The 19,997-nt window shown below is 52.3% G+C and overlaps 1 protein-coding gene across 1 annotated transcript in view; it reads left to right on the plus strand.

Moving 5' to 3' along the window:
* Positions 1 to 15,434, plus strand: part of LOC111147836 (leucine rich repeat and fibronectin type III domain containing 2) — a 37,487-nt gene extending 22,053 nt beyond the window's left edge. The window contains exon 2 of the mRNA XM_022504089.1: positions 14,456 to 15,434. Within this exon, the coding sequence (XP_022359797.1) occupies positions 14,456 to 15,434 (979 nt within the window). The remainder of the gene's footprint in view (positions 1 to 14,455) is intronic.
* Positions 15,435 to 19,997: the final 4,563 nt, after the last annotated feature.

Here is a 19,997-nt window from a genome sequence, read left to right on the forward strand (position 1 = left end):
GCGCAGTAGCCTCCCCACTGTGGGGAGGTCTCCCTCCAGAGGTCATTCTCTCCTACCCCTGACTGATTGCTTCCCAGCCAACCTGCTTGTGAGAGGCAGAGATGTCCTGGGAAAGACCAGCAGGAATGCAGCCCAGAGAAGTGCTGGGCAGGCTCCTCCAGCCCACTGGGTGGAAAGGGAGTCTCTCTGCTAGGGGAGAAGCAGCAGAGTAATGCTGCCACCTGGCCAGCTGGATGTCCAGCAGGCTACTCAGTCATGGGGGCCAGCCTCCAGCCATGCAGCTTGGAGAAACCCTCAAGGACACCCTGGGCACTTTCTCCGTCTCTGGTTCATGCATGGGTGCTGAACAGTCCCTCACATTTGTGATCACTTTACCACTTAAGTGCTGCATCCCAGGAGACTCCCATCTTCCTAGGTTTGCCCAAGAGTCCTGTGGGGCAGGTAGCAGGATTAGCACTCTGTGGGACAGACGACAAAGCTGAGATTTAAATGAGTGAGAGCTCCTTGTTGGAGATTGCTCTGCTAGCCGAGGGGGGTGGGCAGGAATGGACCCTGATCTTCAGACACCGAACCCCGGCATCATCACGGCTGCTTCCGACTGCACATACGCATTCTTTTTTTTTTTTTTTTAATTTTATTTATTTATTTGACAGAGAGATCACAAGCAGGCAGAGAGGCAGGCAGAGAGAGAGGAGGAAGCAGGCTCCCCTAGAGAGCAGAGAGCCCGATGCGGGGCTCGATCCCAGGACTCTGAGATCATGACCTGAGCCGAAGGCAGCGGCTTAACCCACTGAGCCATCCAGGCGCCCCGCACATACGCATTCTAAGCACGGAATCCAGTACTCAGCAAATACCATATTTAATGTTCATGGAGATCCCAGATGATCAATATTATGAACACATTTTGCAGGCAAGAACACTGAGTAAGGCTCAGAGCTGTGATGTGAAGTGACTTACCTACATTACGGTCAATGAATTTTTTTCCTCACAGCACAAATTCCACCTTGGGATTGAGCCAATTCCTTTCTTCAAGGAGCTTCTCATCTGACAGAGAGAGGGGATTGTAACAAGGAAGGGAAAGGCAGGACCCCCAAACTCAGCCATGAAATGACTGAACACTTCATTTCATCTTGATTTCTTCCATCAAGAGTCAGCGTTGACTTCCCCATCGTCGTCAAAACACAACCTCGTGTTTCCAGTACAGGCCTCCTGCCAAGCGTTTCACATACTTTACCTCATTTCCTCCTGATGGTGTTCCTACAAAGCAGGTACTAGCATTGCTATTCAACTCAGGCAGAGAGGGTGACGTAATCCACCTGGAGTCTCACAGTTAACCAGTGCAGGGCGGGGAATTTAATCCAGGCCCTGCCGACACCACAGTGGACACCATGAATCACCATGTGGTTTTCTTCCCCAACCTCTTTGCACCTATTCGATTTACGCCACGTTCTGCTCTGGAGCTGCCCAGTTCTTCAGCCTTCAGGACAGATGGAGAAGCATAGACACAAGGCCAGGGGCCACCCTGTTTCACCCAGACCCCTCCCCATATGCTGCCCGTCCCTGATCTGACAGGGCCGACCAAGCCCGTGGACAAAGAGCCAGGAAGGCCCTGCTGGTGGGGACCGCCCCCTGAGTGTGCATCAGCCACGCGGACGTGGCAAATCTGTTTCCAACAACCTCTCTTTGTCCCACCCTCTTGGCAGAATTTGCTTAGTGATGGCATTTTGCAGGGGGTGGTTTGTGTGTGTGTGTGTGAGAGAGAGAGAGAGGGAGAGAGAGAGAGAGAATATACGGAACATGAATTTGACCATTTTAGGCATTTCTGAGTGTGCAGTTCAGGGTCACAAAGTACTTTCACACGGTTGCGCCCGCACCAGCTTTCTATCGTCCCACAATCAGACTCCTCACCCGTCACACACCAGCTTCCCTTTCCCTGCCCCCAGCCCCTGGCAGCCACCCTTCTTTCTACCTGCCATCTCTGTGAACCTGACCACTCTCAGTACTCGTGTAAGTGGAATTGTGCCGTCGTTGTCATTTAGCATCTGGCTTTTGCACTTAGCAGAATGTCCTCGAGGTTCACCCATGTTGTAGCCTGTGTCAGAATTTCATAAAAGTATGCAATGCTCCATGAATTTTCACGTCATCTGTGTGCAAGGGCCATACTCATCTCTCTATCATCCCAGTTTTCGTACATGGGCTGCTGAAGTAAGCGCTGTGATAACATTTTTAAGAGGTTGGTGCCACAGGTGACTTTGCCCCTGGGCGGCTCCCCCATGAAATGATGGATCTGCCAACTGGGGGACTTGTTGGATCAGGTACTTCATTGGGCGGCACTGAGCTGAGGTTTGACAGTTGTCTGGTTGCATTTTGAACGCGGCTAGTAGGGAATCTTGATTTCGAACACTCCTGTGTTTACAATGATGTATAATTGGTCTGACACCTTCTGTGTTTTTTTTTCCCCTGTAAGTAATGAATTGTTAGTGAGCAAGCGTTTCTCAGTTCCTCAAGGAGATAAAAGACAACTATCATCCTCATCGTCCTCTTCTTCGCTGGGGGTACCGAGTGGCCCTGGGCAAGGAGTGGAAGGGGCAGTGGTGCTTATCCCCACTGCCTTTAATTTTTTACACTCACAGAGGAGGCTGGTACTGTCCCCATCTCACACAGGAGCAAAGAGGTTCAGAGACAGAAAATGATCCAGAGTCACACGGTTGGGGGCGGAACCGGCCTTCAAAGAGAGATTTCTGTCTGATTCCAAAACCCACACTTTTTCCTCTGAGACATGTCAACCTAGTCCTTGGGGGCTGGGAGCTGAGGACAAGTAAATACAGAGAAAAGGTTCACATCTGTCGAGATTTGGATGAAGGGAGGCAGGAAGAAAGTTAAAGACACAGAGAGAGAGAGAGGCCTGCTCTGGGCTGGGGAGCTTGCCTGGGTCAGCTGCAGTGGCAAGAAAATGAGCCAGCAATGGTAGAAATGCTGCTTTAGGGGAACAGAATGGGTACAATGGGGCTTCTTAGCAAGCCTAGGCTAATCACAGAGTGTTTCCACTGACCATGTGCACAAGGGGAGCCACCTGGAAGGCTGCTGCTTCCAGAAAGTCCAATGCAGTCTTGGGCGGGAGTAGGGGAGGCTCAGGAGAAGTCTGCCATCTGATGGGGGGGTGAGGGGGGATGGATGGTGGGGTCTGACCCCACTCTCTGTGTTCAGAATGTCCCAGAGAGGAGGGCTGACCCCAGACTGCCATGTGACCGGATGTGAGCAGCCAAGAGGCAAGAGGAAGCTGGGGCCCGAGAAGATGCTGGAAGGAATGGGAATGTTAATTCTGGAAAAGTGGAAACTCAAGGTGGGATGGGAGTCACTGCATGATTTGAAAGAAGCCCCCATGTGGCCAAAAACAAGCAAATAAACAAAACACCACCTTGCTCTGCACGTTCCCATGGGGTTGCCTTGGGGTCCATGGGAGAAGCAGCAGCTATCAGGACAGAGACATGAGCTGGGATTCCCTCTGCTTGAGGTTGTGCAGAGCTGGATGGACTTCCTGACCTGTCCCTGACCAGTGGGAGTGCAGTGCTGACAGCCAGAAGAGCCTGTTTCAGAGGGACTCACACCCATCTCAAGTGGCCTTCCTGAGGTCTGTGTTTGGAGATGGCAGGGGAGGGGGGACAGTCCAGCAGACATCTGGGAGTCGCCAGACAAGCACCTCGACCGGAGGGTAGGCTGGGCCAGTGAGGGCACCAGGACAGACCACCAGGTCTCAGATGGCTGCCCCTGGGTGGCGCTAAGTGCCTGCCCCCCTAATCAGAACTGAGTCTAACCTCACACCTGCTGGGTTCATCGCTCTGCCTGCCTTGGGACCAGATGACACCCTCGATCACCAGCTAGCATATGTTGAGTGTTCACCAGGGACCCGGCACTGTTCACAAGACAGGTGCTGACTCATTTAGTCCTCCTCATGATCCTGTGAGGGAGGCCCTGTCTTCTGTCCCCCTTTCCAGGGAGGTTGAGTGGCTTACCCAAGGTCACACAGCCAGTAAGTGATGGTGCCGGTTTTGAACCCTGATGACCCAGGACCAGCACTCTCGCCCTGACCTCCTGGCTCGATCCTCTCCGTGAGGGAGCACCATGGAGCAGAGCAAAACTCCCTCACTGGCACGGCAGTACTAGCCAAACACGGGGCCTGGCGATTTCCTGCCCCCTCTCTGGGCAGCTGGATGTGCCGTGCTTCCCGAGTCAGGGAGCAAAGGAACGGTCTCCCCGGGTCAGACCCTCACCTATTCCCGGGTAAGCCCTCACTCTGGGGAGGTGAATGCTGAGGTAGCCTGCTGGGGCTTGCCTCACTTTAGCCTGATTTCCAGACATCTCTGCAATCACTCAGCCAGGGTTTAACTAAGGCAGTCACCACGTGTCTTCTGAAAAAGACTCTTAGAGTCCCGTGGAGGCTGGCAGACACATGTCCCTGCAGTGAGGGTCCCAGGCACCAGGCTGGCCCAGCCAGGACCCATGCACAGCCAGGTCTCCCACTCTCCAGCTGGTGTGAGGTTTGCCAGCCACAAATCCCAAGGCCTGCGTTTCCACCCTAAGAGATCTGTTTCTTTTGGTTCAGCATTGCCAGCTCCCTTACATAATAGCTACTCAGGAGGAGCTTATTCTGCACCAGATACTGACCTAGGTTCTTTGTGAATCACGACTCATGTAAACCTTGTAATAACCCTATAAGCCCCCATTCTACAGCAATCGGGTATATTTAGGTCACTGAGGCACAGACAGGTTAGGAGATTTCCTGTGGTATACTCTTACAGCTGGGAAACGGTGGGGCCAGCATTTGAACCCCCAGACTGACACTGGGGTCTGCTCATCACCCTGGCACTCTGCTGCCTCTGCACCTTCTCTTTCTTTCTAGTGGAAGGTATTCCTGGGAGGCGTGACGTTTATCTCTGGGATTGGATTTATCAGGGATTTTTCTTAATAGAGACTTATGCAATGGAAGTGTAACTAATAGACCAGCAGTGGAAAAGCAGGAATGAGGATTTAGAAACAGAAAACCAGAGGGCAGCCCAGAGCCTCCATTTGCCAAGGCAGACAGAGCACTCCAGGGGCATGTGAGCTTGAGCCAGACCCAGGGGAACCCCGAAAAGACCCCACTGAATCTGAGGTCCGAGGAGCCAGGAGAAGCTGGAAGGACCGAAACGAAGGGATAAAGCTGCCCAAAGTCACTGAGAGAACTTGTGGGGATAAAGAGAACTCAGAGGCCTTATGGAAACCTCTAGGAGTGGTCGAGTTGGTTGGTGTTCCCTGGCCTGGCCCCATCCATTTGGGGTGCTGGGGCTCACACAGGAAAGGGCCTACCTCCTGCTGGAGTGCTCAGGATGCCCTAGGAGAGCACCATCTGATGGAGCTCTGGGATGGGTTGGAGGATGCTCGGCGGCCACTCTATCCCGTGTGGTAGCCTCCAGCCACATGTGACTAGCGTGACTGGGGAGCTGAATGTTTAATTTGATTCCATTTTAATTAATTTGAAGTTAAATTTAAATAGCCACATGTAGCTACTGTGTTCGGTGGTGCAAATATAGAACATGCATTTCCTTCACCTGCCCAACAAATGTTTTTAAGGGCCTCCTTTACACCAAGTGTTGTTCTCAAGGCTGGGGAAATATTAGTGAACAAAACAAGCAAAAACCCCTGATCCCCAGACGGAGAGCTGAGATTGACTCTACTGCAAGGAGAGAAAGATCATTAAAGTAAGCAAAGTAAATAAGCAAATGATAGCATCTTTCAGGCAATAACCATGGAATGGGGGGAAAGTAGAGCAGAGTAAGGGACATGGGAGAGTAAGAAGTAAGGAGACAAGAGGGAGATGAGAGATGAGAGGAAGCCCACCATGTTAAATAGGAGGTCAGAGGAGGTAACATTGGAACAGAATTGAAGGAGGTGAAGTAGTGAGCGTAGGGACATCTCGATGAAGAGCACTGAGGTAAGGACAACCACCAGTGCAAAGGTCCTGAGGCAGGAGCACCCTTGGCAGGTTGAGAACTGGCAGGGAAGACAGGTGCTGGTGCAGAGTAATCTGGGTAAGGAGGAAGAGAGGAAATAAGAGAGGTGAGGTATAGATCACATGGGGCCTGTGGGCCATGCGAGGACTTTGACAAGTGAGACAGGCCTCGCTGGGGTTGTTGAGCAAAGGAGGGACCTGATCTGACTGGCTTTTAACAAGTTCCTCTAGCTACTGGGGCAGGAGAGGCAGAGGGAAGGAGAGCAAGAGGGTTTACCCAGAGGCCAGTTCAACAAGGTCTCTGATTCCCACTGGCCTGCTCTCCTGAGGGCTGTGAAAAGGAGAGTGAGGGGCTTTGCTTCAGAATCTCAATAATCTTGAATGTGGCTTCTTTACTTGCTGACGGGGTAAAGTAACTGTCAAGAAGACAGAGGACCTCTGGACACCCAGGGGAACCTGTGTTCTCAGGAGGGGCAAAGGCAGAAAGGCAGCGACAGAGCCTGGTCCCTGGCCCTGGCCAGAAGTTGATAAGAGGTTTCTGATTCTTCAAGCCCTCACTCAGTCATGCCAGCTCCATGCTAATTCCACTCAAAAGAACAGCCGTGTGCCTTTCCCTATTATCACTCAGGGCCATGTGTTTAGGGAAGGCCAGCATCTGGCACAAGACATCAGAAGAGGGAGTCTCATGGCTGGTACTAGTATTTCTAACTATTCTCTGATCCCTAGACCAGACACAACAAATACAGGACACAGGTTCTTCCAGACCCATACCACTCTGTCCCACTGAATTTGAACACAGCCTCAGAACCCTTCTCAACCCTGGTGCCCAGCAAATACTCTGAGTCGTAACCCAACTCAACATATTTACAAGCCTTCCAGAACCTGGCTCATGGCGACTACTTTGGTGACCTCATCTCCTACCATTCTTCCTTCTCATCACTCTATTTGATCATACCAGCTTCCTCACTCTTCCTGCCTCAGGGCCTTTGTATTGGCAGTTCCATCTGTGAGGAAACTGCCTACAAATATCCACGTGGCTCCCTCATCATCTTCAGACCTCACTTGAGCTTCAGGAAGCAGCCAGACAACACTGATGGCTCATTGAAATCCCATCTTTAGAACGGGATTTAACATCTAATTAGCTATGCAACCTCGGGACACTTCAGTTACTCCTCTAAAATGGGAGCCTAATTATGAAAAGTACTTTTGAGCGTTATGGTGAGCATTGATGGAGATGTTGTGAGAGTGCTGGATTCAAATCTCGTCTAGGCACAAACGTTCTATTAGACGTTGGGCAAAACACTTCTCTGAGCTTCAATTTATTTATCTGTAAAATGAGGATCATCATAGTATATCTCCCTCACAGGGTTGCCATTAGGATTAAATTAGTTTAATATGTGTAACATACTCAGAAGAGTGTTCGACATATGGTAAGTGTTCAGGAAATATCAGCTGTCGTTGTAGTAATACATGATTTTATTGATTCGTTCATTCATTCATTCATTCATTCATTTATTTATTTATTTATTTGGATTGCTGTCAGTTAGCCTGACTCTAAGACCTGCTTGCTGCTAGAATCTGACTCTGCTCAATTCCATTCCAGGTGATTCAGTAGAGGCCAGATCATGCTCAGGGGCCTGGCAGGCCTGGCTTACAGCACCAGCTCAGCCACCATCCAGTCCCCTGCCCTTCAGCAGGTTACCCATCTGCCTGAGCCTCAGTCTCTTCATCTATGGTGCGGGGATAATTATTCCCACTTACACAGGCAGTGCACAGAATCAAAGAGAGCATGCTGGTCCAGTGCCCAGCACACGGGAAGGACTCAATAAGTTGTGTGCCAGAGAGAAGCAGCTTGTGCAGGGAAGCAAACAGGCCCCTCTGGGGGCTTGTGGGAGGAGAGAGAGGCTGGGGATCCAGGGCCACTCACTATGGTTTAACGAGGCTCTTTCTTGTGCCCTGAGATCCCGCAGCCATCCAGAGAGGTTGGCAGGCTGGTGGTTCTGAGAAGAGCTGGTAATGAGGATGCAGAGCCAGGGAAGTGGAGAGGGGCAGCTTCACCTGGCTTCTCCAGATGAGTGCAGGGGCCCGGCCGGCAGCCATGGTGCACCATGGATGGGAGGCAGCAGAGGCGGGGTTAGTCAGGATGTCTTCTTTACCTAGAGACGCAGGCACCTCTGGCTTTTACCACCCCTCAGGCCTCGCTGTCACCTGCGTGGTCCAAACAGGTCGCCATACCCCGTGTCTGGCTGCAGGAGGGAGGGAGAAAGTGGGGCTGGCAATGCCTCTCTTTTAAGGCATGGCCCAGGTATGGCCCACATTCCATTTGCCAGAACGCATCACCTACCTACAAGGGAGGTGGGGGAATGTAGTCGGGAGTGAGCCCAGGGAGGGGGAAGTGGACTCTGGTAGTCAGCTCCCAGGCTTTGCCCTGAGGCCCCGAGCAGAGACTCAGGATCTCTCCCGTTCCCATTCTCCGATGCCCCGATACCTTTAGTGGTAGCTATTAGGAAGGATTGGGCCTGGCCTGCAAGTGTCTCTGGGACAGGGCACATGGGAGTCTCCTCAGAAGAAGCACGGGACACACAAGAAGGTCTGGGAGGGTTGAGGCTTGGCAGAAGTGGAGCAGAGCAGTGACTAACACTGGGGGGATCCGGCCCCTCTGCACACCATCTGTGTGAAGCACTTCCACCCCACCCCCCACACACACCTCCACGCCCACGCTCACATGCCCCAGATACATATCTACATGCACACCCATAAAGGTGGTCAGGAGGCCACGCGGTGAGCCTCAGGCATATAGAAAAATGCCTCTCCGGAAAGATCTCCTGGGGACCAGCCAGTGTCTGGGAGTCACCATTAGCAAGCCATCATATTTAAAGAAGATTCTCTCCCATTTGTAAAGGCCTTAACATTTAACAAAGCACTCTTTCATTCACTCAACCGTAAAGTAAATATTTACTCAGTGGTGACTCTGGGCCAGATACCATGATTGGCAGTGGAGCTACGGAATGAATAAGACAAGGCCACTGTCCTCAAGGGAGTCGGTGGCAGCTCATGAACCGAGAAGGGCTCTATGGCAGGCAGGCACGAGGGCGGAGGCAGCTCCCTATGGGGTCAGTGGAGTCAGACATGACCTTGGGGTTAGACCCCAAAGGACACAGTCACCTGGTGGAGAAAGAGATAGGAGGCTTCCAGGAACAGGGGCTGCTGGAGGCAAAGGGGTCGGGTGGCTTAGGTAGAAGTGGGGAGAAACTCAGAGAAGGTGGCCCAGTGCTTCCTGAAGCTGGAGTTTCATGAGGAAGGGCCAAGATGTGCTGCTGATGATGTGAAGCCAGGAGAGTCTTTTCCTGAAATGCCAGGGGGGAAATGAAAACAGGTAGAACAGTCTCGTCCTGGGAAGACTACCTCCCACGCCACTCAGGACTCAGTCAGGAAACATAAAAATCCACTCTAGATCTAAGAGGGAATTCAGTGCAGGGGTTGGGCTACACAGGGGATGGAATCGCTGGGGCTTCAACCAGGGGTGGGGAGGCATCGCAGAGATGAGCAACAGCGGGAAGCCATAGCCCCCCACCCCACCCCACCCAGAGGTGGGGCGCACAGGAGATGACAGGACCAGAGCCAAAGATCCAAAGCCATTTGGCAGGAACCAGAATCCCAGGAGCTGAGATCACAGAGGGGCGCCGGGAGCTGATAAAAAGCCACCACAAGAAGCAGATAAAGAGGAAGAAATAGCTGGCTTCTGCCCCACCTCTGGCCCTCCAGCCTTCTTCCAGGCCCCCATTGGCCAACTCTTCCTGGAAGCCCGAGGCTAAGGAGCCTGGGAACAGGCAAGGGAGACTGGGAAATGTAGTTCCTTGGCACACGGAGAGGGAACAGGTGAAAGGGAAGGCAGACAAGAGAGCAAATAGGTAACCAGTATGCTCCTGGTTCCTTCCCAAACCTCCAGCAGTAGCTGTAGACATCAGCTGTAGATTTGTCTGATAGGATTACGCTGAACGAACGAATGCCCAATGAATATTAATAGGGGAAAAAGAAAAACAACTCAGAAGCAGCCACTTACGTTTGTTTTGTTTTTCCTGGGTAAGTGCTTGGGGTTGCAGCTTTAAATTGTGCTTTAGAGCACGTGAGCTTAATTAAATTTAACATGTTGGAGCAACTGAACTTAAAATAGCAACTCATGTTTTCTGCTAGCGGAGATGTCGCCGTTGTATGTGATAGGAAGAAACCTATCAGGATTTCAGGATGTCTTTCACGAGGAGGGCTGTGACCGATGCTTGTGTCAGATATGGCCCGTTGCCTCTCCAGATCCACTCCTCTGTGCTGCTGTGTGCCCTGGAAGCCTGACCAGTGTGCCCCCAGGAATCCCAGCTTTCAGTGGGGTTCAGCCATGGGGAGCAACAGCAGAGGATTGGGAAGAGGGAAGAGAGAGAGGTCAGGGTCTGCTGACCTCCCCTGGTATGCTCAGGGCTAGACTGGGGAACAGCTTGGCTGCTACAACCCTGGGTCATGGCGTGTTCCCTCATGGTCCCCCATCCCTGAATCTACCCCTCTGTAACAAGGTCCTTTGTAAGCAAAGGCTTTAATTACCCCTCTGTCAGTACACCTTCCACCACAAATGGGCCCAGCTGTTTCCAAAGTGTTTTCCTAAAGACTGTGGGCAAAGTCAGAGGGTGCATGGGTGCAGGGGCAAGAATGCGATGGGCAACCTGGTTTGGGAGCTTGGACTGTCTCCTGTAGGTCACAGTCAGCCCTTGAGTGTTTCCGTGTGCCAGAGTTGTTTCAGATGGTGTGCTCTGGGGTTGGTTGTGCTGAACATGGACGTGAAGGGAGCATAGGAAGAGACAGGGAGGCCTGTTTGGAGGCCGCTGCACTTGTCCACACCAAAAACAGCAAGGCCTAAGCAAAATTGTGAGTATGGAGATGGAAGGCAGCAAGAAGTCCAGAAGGTAGAACGTGGGACGTGGATAGGAGTGAAGAGGGGACCTGGGCTCTCCAGATCTAGCCTGGAGGGTCAATGGTTGTTCTGGGGACCATGAATGGGTAGACAGGGCCACATGGGCCGAGCTGACTTTGGATAGAGTCCATTTCACACTACTTTCTCATGCAGTTTGTCTTTTTGGTTGCCTGGGGCAGGAAGCAGCCTTGCTTATGGCTGGAAGTGTGGGCTCTGATGATCCAGATCTGGTCTCGGCTCCCCCCTCCCGAGGGAAAGTGAAACTGCTTAGCTTCCTCCTTCCCTAAATGGGAATGATGTTAATGACTTCCTTCAGGGGGGCCAGGGGGGTTAAGTGAGATAATGTACACAAACTTCCAGGCACAAGATGAGGGCTTGGTGAACGCCGGTTGTTACTGTTTTTGCCAAAGGTGGACTTGACTGCCAAGGCTGTTTGGAGCCAGCTGGCTCTGGCTCACGTAAGTACACACATATACACACATACACACCCAGGATCCGGAGCTGCTTCCCTGCTCTTAATCCTGGGAAGCGGGCCCTTTCCTCTGGCCTTGTTTCTGACATACCGGTTACAGTGGGAAGATTTTCCCAGCCGGCTCCTCTCACCCTGGCGCCAAGGATCAGCGTGCCCTATTGCATCCCCGTCGGCAGCCCACCCACTGTGGCTTGATCCTACTCTAGCTGCCCTTACTTGGGAAGCAAGGGGGAGAGAGGCCAGGCAGTGTCCCACACAGAGTCACCCTAAGGCCTCAGGAAAACAGGACAGTGTCTGAGAGGCCCCGACTGCCCAGTTCAGATCCCAGCTCTGCCAAGTACTAGCTGGGTGCTCCTGGGCAGTCAGCTTACCCTTTCTGTGCCTCTGGTTCTTGTCTGTAAAATGAAGATGACCTTTGCTATTGGGAGTATTAATCCCCTTAAAGACCTCGGAAGGGTGCCTGGCCCACAGGAAGCCCTCACTTGACCTTCACCCCTCTTCTATATTTTTAATTACTCGTAGTGGTGGTGTGTGGTTTCCAGGAGAAGACAGCTAAACACAGATAGGAGTTCCGGGCTCATGATCCATTCCCCGTGACCTAGGATTGGTGCAAAGGTTAAGCGCAACACGAGATGTGAAAACCCCATCACATCACAGGTGTTCCATAAGCAAGCTGGCCCATCCCCTCCTCAAATGGGTGTGCTCTGACATTGCGCATGCCCCAGTGCGGTGCTGGGAGGCAGAGGTTTGGGCTCAAATCCCAGCTGTGTATGTTTGTTTCTTACCTCTGCCTCCCCGCCTGCAGAGTAAGGATCATGGTAGGGGCTGCCTCAGAGAGTCGCTGTGGGACCAAGTGAGCTGACAGCCACAGGGCCCTGAAAAGGGGGCCTGGCACACAAGTGACCCTCAGGGTTTGCTCCTCCTGTTGTCACTGTTCTGGGTGCAGATAGCTCCTGCCACTCCGACTTCTGTCATCATCTCCGAGGGGAATGAAGTGGGCTCTGCCCAGTGGATGGCCCTGCAGACCAGAGAGCCTGCTGGTGGAGGCATGTGAGCTGCAGCGGTCTCTGAGCCCTGCTCCAGGGAATGGTCAGGTGAAAGGCCACAGGCTGGGACAAGCTTTTCAGTGAGATGAGGAAACATGCCCTGTGTTTGTCACATGTAAGGAGCAAACCCAGACTATGGGCCTGGAAACCAGTGTTAAAGGCCAGTGGCCCCTCTTAGCAGTCCCAGCTGTGTGACTTCAGGCAAATCACTTAACCTCTCTGAATCTTGGCCATTCCTCTTTTGTGCCATGAGAGGACAAGTCCCTATCTTCTCAGGATTGCCACAATGCCCGGGCAAAAGAGATAGACCTAAGGGGCTGGCCCACAGGCCCTTGCAGACCCCTCCCCACCCTGTACCAGCCCCAGCCCCACCACCCCACCTCTCCACCTCTTGTAGCTATGAGCTGGGGGTGGGGCTGAGGACCAAAGTTTCCTCCACTGTGGCTTCCCCATCTGCAGAGCGGGCTGGGAATGTGAGGAGGGAGGCAACGGCCTCTCGTGCTGCCCACTGACGGGATGTCAATAGATGCCTGTCAGCTCAATCCTGAGCAAGGAGTTCCTGGGTGGAAGTTTCCAGGCTCCGGTATTTCATATTTGAGATCTCAATTAAGCTGCTTGGCTCTGGGTTTTCGGGGTTGATGGGTGGCGATAGAGCCCTTGAGTAGTAGGGGACTGGAGAATGGAGGGGCAGTGGGAAGGGCGCAGAGGGACATGGTCCCTTTAGGACATGGTGACTATCTCTGCAGTAGTGTTTATGGGGTGAAATGGGCATTGTCTCTGGAGATATCACAGGCAGAATACGTGGACAGGGCCTTAGAGATCAGGGATTGTGCCCAGGCTTCCTGAGGGTCCCAGCAAGAGAGGCCCAGGACAGTAGACAGTCTCCAGTTTGGGAGACTGAGGCCCCACCATACCTTCCCCCAAGGTGTAGGTAGGGACCAGTTGATGCCGCCCCAGGCAGAGACTCTCTTTCCCCAGGCCTCTCTAGATGAGGTTGGCCTGCTATGCCCGAGAGGGAAGAATCATCACTTCCCTCTGGGAAGCAGAATCGCCTTCCTGTCTTCAAATTGCACTGTCCCCTTCCCCTCCTTGCCTCCAGCTGTCTTCTGCTTAGACCCGGCCAACCCGGTTTGCAGCAGCAAGCGTTCTCCTGCCAGGCCTGAGAAAGCCATTTGCAGAGGAGGATGGTGTGGGCTCCGAGAGCAGGGCCTTGACTGTGACTCCCCAGGGCACAGGCCCAGAGAAGGGCTCAAGAGATATCCACAAATCTCCAGGACACAACAGGGGTAGACGGGATCTGGGGTATCTGGAGTGGGGGCCCTGGCAGGCCTGGCTCCCACCACCTCCCAGAGTCTGAGGGAGATAGTGCGGGACTCACGCTGGGGGTCCCTTTGTTCAGACTGGGCTTCTGCAGGCTTTAACCTCTCTGCCTCTCCGTGTCTCTCCCTCTGCCCCTCCTGTGGCCCCTCCCCCATCTCTGCCTGAGGCCCTCCCTTCTTCTCTGTACCTCCTTCTTCTTACCTGCTCTCCACTCCCCCCCTCCTCGTTCCCTTCGTCTTCACACTCCTGGCGTCCGTGTTTCTGCCTCTTCTGGGCCCTTGGGCACCTGGTCTGTGTGTGCAACTCTCACTGACATTTCCATCCATGAATCTCTCTCTTGCTGCCCTTTTTACCCCCACCTGTCCTTCTCTGACTTCTTACCTGGGCCCCTCTCCTCCTCCCTCTGGGACAACTTCACCTCCTCCCATGCCCTGTTCCTGTCCCCTGCCTTCCCTTCGTGCCTTTGCTTCCTCCTCCTATCTCCCCACCCCCCATCTCCTTGGCTCCTTTTCCTATCTCTTGGCTCATCCCTCTCTCTCCTGCTCCACCTCTTTCCCTCTGTGTCCCTGTGTCTGTCTCCCTACCGCCAACCCCTCCTGTCTCTGTCACTCTCTCTCTTTCTGTCTCTGCCGATCCTCCCTGTCTTTCCCCTCTGCGTCCACCCACTCCAGGATGATCCCAGCCTCCAACAAGGCCTTCCTGGTCAACAACCTGGTGTCAGGAACCGGCTACGACCTCTGTGTGCTGGCCATGTGGGACGACACAGCCACGACCCTCACGGCCACCAACATCGTGGGCTGCGCCCAGTTCTTCACCAAGGCTGACTACCCACAGTGCCAGTCGGTGCACAGCCAGATCCTGGGCGGCACAATGATCCTGGTCATCGGTGGCATCATCGTGGCTACACTACTGGTCTTCATCGTCATCCTCATGGTGCGGTACAAGGTCTGCAACCAGGAGGCCCCGGGCAAGCTGGCAGCTGCTGCTGTCAGCAATGTGCACTCACAAACCAACGGAGCCCCACCACCTGCTCTGGCTGGCGTGCCCGGCGGGGCCCCCACGCAGGGTCCACCCAAGGTGGTGGTACGCAATGAACTTGTGCAGTTCAGTGCCAGCCTGGCCCGGGGCAGCGACTCCTCTTCCTCCAGCTCCCTGGGCAGTGGGGAAGCCGCAGGGCTGGGACGGGGCCCCTGGAGACTCCCACCCCCTGCCCCCCGCCCCAAGCCTAACCTTGACCGCCTGATGGGGGCCTTTGCCTCCCTGGACCTCAAAAGTCAGAGAAAGGAGGAGCTGCTGGACTCCAGGACTCCAGGCGGGAGAGGGTCTGGGACATCGGCCAGGGGCCACCACTCGGACCGAGAGCCACTGCTGGGGCCTCCTGCAGCCCGGGCCAGGAGCCTGCTCCCCTTGCCCCTGGAGGGCAAGGCCAAGCGCAGCCATTCCTTCGACATGGGGGACTTTGCTGCTGCAGCTGCGGCAGCTGGCGGGGTCGCCCCCGGTGGCTACAGCCCGCCTCGGAGGGTCTCGAACATCTGGACAAAGCGCAGCCTCTCTGTCAATGGCATGCTCTTGCCCTTTGAGGAGAGTGACTTGGTGGGGGCCCGGGGGACTTTTGGCAGCTCCGAGTGGGTGATGGAGAGCACGGTGTAGGCCTGGGGGGGCCTCCTCCTGCTCACCCTTGCAGAGTGGATGAAGGGGAAAGAATCTGTACTGGCAAGTCTTTGTGGAGTTTCCATGGTGATGTTTACATCTAGGGACAGTTTCATCTCCCTGTCAACGCCCCCCCCCCACCAACCCACACCACCTTCTAAGCCTGTCCCCCACCACCCAGCTGGGGTGTGCTCAGGGAAAGCAGATTCGATCGCTAAAATGTCGGACTGAGCCCTGAGTGTTTGGAAAGGCAGACTCCCTCCTTTCTGATCATGAATGTAGTGTGTAAGCAAGCGGCTTTGGATTTCTTATGGTTTTTATTTCTTAATTTATTTTTCCCACTTCCCAGACTCCTCCTCTTCATTCACACAGATCATGGAGAATTTACTCTTCATGTGAGGGTGCATTCCCAGCAGACCTGGTAGTGGAGATTTTTGTCTTTTGACAAGAGAAGGGAAAGGGTCTGACTCCACATTTGTTTGGAGGGAAGACTGTGGCATCTTCTGCCCAGACTCCTTATTCCCAACTGTCCGCATGCTTGGGGGAGATGGACAACTACCCCCATATTTGATCCAGCTCCCTCCGCTCAGTTATCATGACCCACACCCATGACAGCAGGCTAAGCCAGAAGGGTAACTTCCAGAATTTCTTACGTGTGAGAAAGAGAGAAGGGTTTTATGAGCCATAAGGGTATAAAGGACATAAACTTCTGGAGTTGCTGTAAGATTTTTACCTCTTTTGGGGGGAAGCTGGGACCAAAATTCCCCATGAGCTTATGGTGGGCCAAGAGGGCTTCTCTTGAGGAAAGCAGAGTGGAGTGGCAAAAGGAGCACTGGATTTGGAGTCCAAAGCTCTCAGTTTAGGTTCCAGAGCCACCACTGAGTAACCAGCTGAACACCTTGGGCAAGACCCTTTTCTTTTTGGATCTCAGTCTCTTAACTCCCAAACTACTGGATTGTACCCAGTCTTTGATGCCCCTCAAGTTCAAAGGGCTAATGAAATCTTCCATGATTCTAGATGTAATGGCTTCCAGACCAGCAGCACGAGCCGCACAAGCTGGTAGAGCATCCCTATTTTTCCTACTTGACACAGAGGGAGAATTCTAGAGGTTTGGGAGGGGGAAATCGGAATCTGTTTAGAATGGTAGAGTTTTGAAGTTTGAAGAGGTGTTTGTAATCATCTCATCCTTAACCCTCTCTCCCTCCCCCACCCACCTCAGAGTATACAGGACTTGACCAAGGTCACACAGTGAACTAGTGACTAAGTCAGTGCAGGTGCCAAGGCCACCTCCTAGGATGCTTTTTGGAATTCATTATGCTGTCTTCACCCCGGCTCAGGCATTTCTGTGTCTAAAGTCCATCCCTTGTTTGTTCCTGAGGAAGGTGGCCCAGGGTGGGACATAGGGGACGACTTTCCTGGATGCCAGCTTTGAGGAAGATCCATCCATCCATGGAAATGACAGAGGGTGATGGGCAGGTGCACCTAGGTTCCTTTCTACCACAGGATGAACCCCCATACCCCAGACCATGTCAAGAGGGGCAGAGGACATGTAGCCAGGGAGAAACAATTCTAGAAACATCTGGAGGACTTTCCCCTGCATCTCTGTCTCTTCTGGTCTCCATCTCTTCCAGATTTCTCCTCCCTGCCAACATACTACCTCTCTCTCGGTCTCCCCAACCATTCTTTGCACTTCTGAGTCTCTGCCATTGATCTAGCTTCCCTCCTGTTCTTCTCCCTCCTTCCACTTGCCAACCACACTGCATACAATGTCTAGGTGAGTCTACTTCTGCTGAAGGGTTCTGATGGGCTCAGACCTGGCACTGAGCTGGCAGCATCCAGCCCCACTTGGAACACACAAGAAACTGGTGGGGAACTGTCTATGCAGATTGCCTTCTGGCTTGAGGCCAGAAGCCTCCAAATCCCTTGTCTTTGTCCTTCTCCCTTCTACCCCTCCTGCCTTCTCTCACCTTCCCTCCACTCTCCTGTCTTCATTCTTGTTCTTTCTGTTGACTCTCCGTCTTCCCCAGTCCCCTTCTGGTCCTGATGGTCATTAGTAGCCCAGGACAGTCTCTTCCTGAGACACGTTAATTTTCTAGGCCAGTCCTGGGGCCAAAGTGTAGGCCTTCCCAGTCACGGTGGCAACCATGGAATTGGGTGACTTGAACAGAACTCTCTCCCTCCCTCCCTCTTTCCCTGACCAAGTTTCTCTTCTCTCCTTTTCCTCCCTGAACTTTTCTTGTTCAGTATTTCTAAATGTAGCCATTGAGGAAGTGACCTGGAATACCACCTTTCTTTTTTTGCTTTTGGGTTTGGACACCCAGAAGGTAATGGTGGACACCGGAAGGGGAGGAACCAACCATATATTTCAGTCAGTGGCCCCGAGCTCTGTCATGACATGATATGTACTTGCACTTGTGTTTGTCATGTTTCTGACTCGGAGTTTTGGAAAGCAGCATCCATGTGGTCAGAATATAAATGCCAACTTTCTTTGCTAAAAAAGAAATGTACAGTAAAATGTACAGTTTAAAAAACAAAACCAACCACACTCCTTGGGAGAGAGAAAAAAAGAACATTCTCATATCTGTGAATGTCTGCTGTTCATTTCTCTGGAAACTGCGGTTTTCTGAAGGTGGCTTTGAAGTGGCATTTTCTCTTGCACCTGTGTTTGTTACTGCCCAGTGGGAGCCTGCTTCCTGCCAAGTTCATATATAAGATGGGAGCCGTCTGAAATAAGAGAGAATGGGGTTGTCTTCTGAAATAAAGAACAGTAGAGGGATCTGGAGGGAAGCTCCAGGCGAAGAAGGAATGGTCCATCCTCAGAGGCCCTGCCTGTCCCACCTGGTATCTCAGACCTGCCCTGCCTCCTTTTTCCTGTATTGTGGCCACCACCACACTTAACCACTAGGGGCGCACGGACACCTCCCACCCATCTTGGTTGAGCCTTGGATGACAGTTTTTCAAAAAGGTTGTTTCATGGGGAAACTTGGGACAACAAACCAAAGCATAAACCCAAGGTATAGAAACGAATAAATTTCTCTGAAAACAGCTTCCCAACCCTAGCTACATCTAGTGGCTAGATTAGCACTGTCCAACTGGAATAAAGTGTGACCCACATGGTCATTTCAAATTTTCCAGTGGCTGCATTAAATCAAGTATGAAGAAACAGGTGGAATTAATTTTAATAATATATTTTATCTAATCCAATATATACAAAAGAGTATTATTTTAATGTGTGATCACTATAAAATTGTTAATAAGACCTTTAAGTTTGGGGTAGGGAGGGGAGTTTTATTGCCCCCAAAGTTTTAGAAATCGAGTGTGTGCTCTCAATCCAGACTAGCCAGGTTGAAAGTGCTTGAGAGCCACATGTGGCCATTACTGGTCACTGTATGGGACAGAGCAACTCTAGACAGAGAGTGATTGACTTGCCAGCACACCCTGTGGAAGGGGAAGGAGGCTAACAGTTACTGAGCACCTACAGTTTCCAGGTCCTGCGCTGCTACTAATTAGATATTTCTCACTTCAGCCTCTCAAAGTAGATATTCTCATGCTGATTTCACAGATGAAGGGCCTGAGGCCCAAGAGAGGTTAAGTAACTTGCCCAAGGTCACGCAATAAGTCTGGCCGCAGATCCTCAGCTCTTTCCATAACATCACCCCCTATTCTTTCTTCCTCCCTTCACCCCCCTATGGATTGTATTTTAGACTGGTGGAAGTCCCCAGATTTATAGCCTAATCTGGAAGCTCTTGGTTTGGCCTCAAGGTCTGGTAAAATTCTCAAGTGTTGACTCCAAGTAAGGGCCCCTTGGTTAAGTGGTTTCCTCTGACCTCACACTGGCCTTTCTGGTGCTTCTTGGCCTGTGTAACACTTCCCCTCCCCTGACAGGAAAGACTCCCCCAGGCTTCAGAAGGTCCTGTTCAGACCACCCTTGTGATCAGCCCTTCTCCTGGCCTGGAGACTTCTAGAAGATCCCTTGCTTAATAGCCTTTCACCCCCAGCCTCATCTGGTGCCCCATGCCCTGAAAGCCTGTGACTTCATCCCTGTAAGATAGAAAGCCTCATGCCAGCTCCCTCCAATGACCAACCCCATCTTTCCACCACTTCCTGTCCCTAAACTCTCGTCCCTATCAGGAGAAGCACTCGCCCACCCAGATCTTCTTTCCTGATTGAGAGAAGCTTCCGTTCTCTGCTCTTTTGCAGAGAAGAGGTAGCTGATACACTCTGAGCCCAACCGAATTATTAAGCTTTCTGACAAATACTCCAATGCCCTTTCCCGAAATTCTTGATAATGACATTCCTCAGTTTCCCCTCAAAGGAGATGCTTTTCATTTTGCCATCATAACACTGCTGAAAGTCCAAAAGAATTTATGCACATTTTTTAAGGGATATAATTTCCAACTGGTTAAAAGGAAGGTCATTGTCTCAGGCTTCCCCCTCCTAAGACAAGTAGTACCTTTTTCTCCCCAGGTATCTAGGTACTGATTTTTCTGAAGCACAGCCTGGGTATTTGCGTGTCTTCTATTTTCTGTTCTCTGTGTGTCTGCAGTGAGGGTTTCAGGGCTT

Source organism: Enhydra lutris, unplaced genomic scaffold, assembly GCF_002288905.1.
Source record: "Enhydra lutris kenyoni isolate GAN:26980312 unplaced genomic scaffold, ASM228890v2 scaffoldscaffold17, whole genome shotgun sequence".
Taxonomy (NCBI): Eukaryota; Metazoa; Chordata; class Mammalia; order Carnivora; family Mustelidae; genus Enhydra; species Enhydra lutris.